Raw genomic sequence first — 4467 nt, 5'->3', positions numbered from 1 at the left:
ACCACAAATGCACCAAACGCTTTATTCCGTTAAAAACTTCAGAAACGTTCTTCTGAAACGTTACAAAAGCAGCCCAAGGAAATTTCCTCCATTCAAAACAAACATTTCCTTCGGCCTCAAAAGGTCCCGAGTCCCCACTCCTCAATAATGTTCTTATCTTAGGAGATGACATGCACACATGAGCACTAGTCCCGGTGGCTTAAGTTCTTATCCACAACGAGGCGAACACATCAGCTGCTCGAGAAGTGTCCTTCTCCCATTGGCTTGTTTTGTACAAGTGTCCTTCCAACAATAATTCAAAACTCATCATCAAACATCAATTCTGAACTTGCAATGTTTCCTCCTAATGGAGCATCTTTGTTTGCTTTAATTTAGAAATCTCTATTTCTATATCAGACTTCCGAGAAAGTGAACAAACCCTTTCATTAAATATGTATACAGTTTCACAAATTACCGACATGAGAAAATGACAGGAATTGTTTTTTCCTTCCCTATACCAAATATTCAATTTAATAAATAACCAGGGAAAGAAAAACATATATAATCGTTTTGATGAGAGGCTATTTCCCCACACCCCCCCCCCCCCCAAAAAAAAAAACAATTAGATTAAAGTCACAATTCATTGCATTAATATTTTTCAGATATAAATAAAAATTTTATTAAACATTTTACCTTACCCTAGACTTTCCAAGTCTCTATTTTTCATTTTGAATGACTCGCCATATATGCACATATATATGTACATATACTCTATAGATAGATATAGATAGGAAAGGAAGATTAAGTGAAAAATGGCCTAAAAGGATTGTGTGTGTGTGTATATACGTATCAGCTTTTGTAGTGTGGAACCACATCTTATACATAAAATTGTCTATGGAGACAACAACTCAACCTTATGCCAACTAAATGGGATTGGATACATGAATCTAATCAAAGACAACAGAAGAAAAGTAAAAATAAAAGGAAAGGAGCACACCACAAGGGGGAAAAAATCTCACCTAAATGGGTTGGGTACATGGATTTTTGCCTTAAAAAATGTCTATCTAAGGTCTTACTTGGGACCATACCTAAACTATGCATGCAAAATCACATATATAGAGAGTTTCACATGTGATATACGAGCTTTAGTCCAAGGAGGGAGAGGGTATGTAATTAAGTTCGATCAACGGCCAATGTACGACTTCGTTGAGTATCCCAATTGTTGCTCCATCTCCCAACTTAGCTTAGATGCAACTCCATTGTGCTTGGGCGTGTATTCCTGCGCTCCATATTATTGGAGAATTACAATTAACTCCTTGCCGAAGTAAATATGTCATGAACATATATCTGTCACATGAGGGGTTGATTCACATCGATTATCAAAATGATTTGATGTGGGCGGATATGATGTTGAGTTTTTCACCTTATAAATCAGTTTATGAAGATGACTTCTCCCAAAGTCCGTATCAGTGCTAACAAAGGAATTAGTCCATTTAAATTGGAACCAGTTGATCCTAATTCCTACTAATATTGCTTGAAATCATGGGAGGTTGATCCTTCATCTAATTTTGGGTTTTAAATCTTGATTTGAGAAGCTAACAGATAAATCGACCAAACAAGTTTCCACATTAAACAGAAAGAACCTTGAGAGTGGGATAGTTCTTTGTTTGATATGTATTAATATAGAATCTTTGAAACTGAGATGTACTCCAGGTATCCATGAGATGGAATAGGCTTGCTAATATACCCAATATCCTTGTTGCAATATGATGAGAAGCTATTCCTCTCAGAACAAAAGGATCTAAACTTTCTATGCCCCATTCCAAATTTACATGTTATACTTTTCTGGTTAGTCTTGTAAGGATCAGATACCTATGAGAAGATGACCCGGTCCATGCGATTGTGGGGTCAATATGGACCCATGCAATGGACTAGTCAGGTCGAAGGCTTGGATACTCGTTTTTAGAACAAGAAAAAAAAATGAAAAGATAACCTACTATAGGAACTCGGAACCCCAATAATCTCCCCCTCCATGTAGGAGCGCATGTAAAAATCAAGATTTTATGAGTAATTAGGCACCCTCTCCTTTTAAAGATGAATTTTACCCAAGTCACAACATATAGTATTCATATCTGATGTAAAATTAATTGTTTTCCGTGGAACCCCAACACATACCTCAAGCTTAGACATAAGTTCTTTGGCAGTGGGCGCAGAAACAACAATTTGTCTGGCTGCTGGTGTAATAAAGCCTTCGTCCACTGCTTTGTCTATGAAAGATAAGAGCGAGTTGTAGTAACCATCAACGTTCAACAACCCTACCTGCTTGAAATTCGAGAAAGTGATTGATTTGCTTGGTATTTTTATTTTTTTCCATTTCTCAAAGAAGGTGGACTCAGGATTAAATAAAGGATTACCGGTTTTTCATGTATTCCCAACTGAGCCCAAGTGATTACTTCCAGAAGTTCTTCTAATGTCCCATATCCACCTAATTTCCACACAAGCAGTTTATTAATTAATTAAAAGATAAAGTATTAAACTTTAGTTCATTATTAACTAAAATAGTTTCTTCAGTAATTAGCTGGAATGTTTATTAAAAAAAAGAAAAAAAGTAATTAATTAGAACCAGACATTAAATTTTTTGGAAGTTCATTCTATGCAGTATGTAAGTTACATTAAAGGGTATCCCTTGATCATGGGACTTCAGATGCGGGCGGAAGGTATCGAGAAAGTATTCTGGTGAACATATTAAAACCTTATTAAGGGTTGTGAACCGCACGGTGGAGGAAAACTTTCTCCTTATTTCATATTATCATACAAAACATATAAATTCAAATATGTATCGACAATGATATATATAAAATATCAATATTTTTAAAAATCCTTTAGCAACTATTAAAATGATGAAGCATTTTTGCTTTTGTAAAAAAAAAAAAAAAGTCTAATAGTGGTTAATAGTTACTAAAGGTTTCTATAGGAAGTAAACTAGTTTCATAGAATTATTAATTCTTTAGAGAGCATAAAAGGGTGCCATATAGAAGGAGAGATGAATACCAGGCAAGGCGATGAAAGCGTCGGCCTGGCGAGCCATTTCAGCTTTTCTCTGGTGCATATCGGACACAACTCTCACTTCCCCAATAGTTTCTCCAATTATCTGCACTTTAAATAAGGGTTCACTTGTTATTGTCACATTAGTAACATTTGATTTTGGTAATCCATATTCCATTTTTCCTACATTAAAAAGTGATTTAGCAAAACTTTTAAATAGTCTAGATTAAAGTGTATATGTGCCCATGTATGTCTATGCACCCTTTTGTAGTCCTGAATTTTAAGATTCTGATCTACAAAATAGACAACTCTAATTTAAGGTATTTTTCCTTTTAAATAATTTGTTTTATTTATTTAAGTTGCATAGAGAGTATTTAAATTAAAAAAAAGAAAAGAAAAAAAAAGGTGAGAGAAAATTAATGAGAGTAGAACGAACTAGTATTCAGTACCTCTTTAGGCATGAGGGTCTTGGGGATTACCCTGCAAATCAAAAAACGAAACAGATATGTTATGGGTAAATAGAGAGAGCATTATAAAAAAGGGAGAGAGAGAGAGAGAGAGAGACCCTAACACGTGGCGACCACCATCGTAAACTGCTTGGGAGACTTGACCCATCAGACCAACGCTGCCTCCCCCATAAACCAAGTCGATATTCCTTTCAACCTGCAGATTTGCTCAATAATTATAGAGAAGAAGAAGAGAGGGTAAGGTTGCCCCTTTTAGATCCTACAGTAATGGGAGCCTCGTGCACTAAGTTGTTTTTTTTTTTTAAGAAGAAAAAGAGGAAGAAGAAGAGAACAAAAGACTTTCTCTTTCAATGAAGCAGCCACGGTTCGAATTTTAAGGAAGATCAAAATAATAAACCAGAGTTTTTCTTCATTAAAACCAGCAAAATTCTGAACAAAATAGATCTACAACTAGAAAGAAAGCTTGAATTCCTTGAAACCACTACCAAACAAAAACACTAGTACCAGTTCATTCCCAAGTTGTATTGCTGAGACCTGATAATTGATCTTCTTTCCAGGACTGCTTCCACAGAAAACACAGACACGTTTGAACCTGGATCTGGATCTGGTTCTCATCAAAACCTGAGGTTGTTGTAGTTGTAATTGAATCTCGTTCTCCATAAAGGAAAAGCACTTCTTCACCAATCACAAGCCAACCCAACACCCTCTACTTCTCTTTCTTGTCTTACAAGATTTTGGGTTTAATTATAGAAGCAGTAGAGCAGTCTCAGAATCCTATTTCCCAGGCCCCAGCGCTCTTCCAAACCCAAGGGTGTGCGTGCGTGCGTGCGTGCGTGAGTGGTTTGGCTGTGTCTACCACTCTTGTCAACACCAAAACAACATCAAACGAATGAGGGCTTCGCTGCATGGGGCTGGCTTTTTAAATCACATCATGCCCTTCATCACTATCTCATTAACTTTTTTTCTCTCTCTCTCT

At 36.2% G+C, this 4467-nt stretch overlaps 1 protein-coding gene across 2 annotated transcripts; it reads right to left on the bottom strand.

Moving 5' to 3' along the window:
* Positions 1-646: 646 nt before the first annotated feature.
* On the bottom strand, positions 647-4230 carry LOC122067542 (probable cytokinin riboside 5'-monophosphate phosphoribohydrolase LOGL10). 2 transcript variants are annotated; one of them, XM_042631382.1, is made up of 7 exons: positions 3996-4230; positions 3590-3687; positions 3474-3504; positions 3031-3130; positions 2394-2464; positions 2155-2298; positions 647-1258 (listed from the first exon to the last, which is right to left on the bottom strand). In XM_042631382.1, exons 1-7 carry the CDS (start codon positions 4149-4151, stop codon positions 1163-1165), a joined length of 696 nt encoding a protein of 231 aa, XP_042487316.1. In that variant the 5' UTR covers positions 4152-4230; the 3' UTR covers positions 647-1162. The 2 variants fall into 2 exon arrangements, with proteins under 2 accessions (XP_042487316.1, XP_042487317.1); XM_042631383.1 differs by having other exon boundaries at positions 4026-4230.
* Positions 4231-4467: the final 237 nt, after the last annotated feature.

This window comes from Macadamia integrifolia, unplaced genomic scaffold (assembly GCF_013358625.1).
Source record: "Macadamia integrifolia cultivar HAES 741 unplaced genomic scaffold, SCU_Mint_v3 scaffold2970, whole genome shotgun sequence".
Taxonomy (NCBI): Eukaryota; Viridiplantae; Streptophyta; class Magnoliopsida; order Proteales; family Proteaceae; genus Macadamia; species Macadamia integrifolia.
Note: the sequence above shows the minus strand (reverse complement) of the source record. Positions and strands in the feature narration are given on the sequence as shown.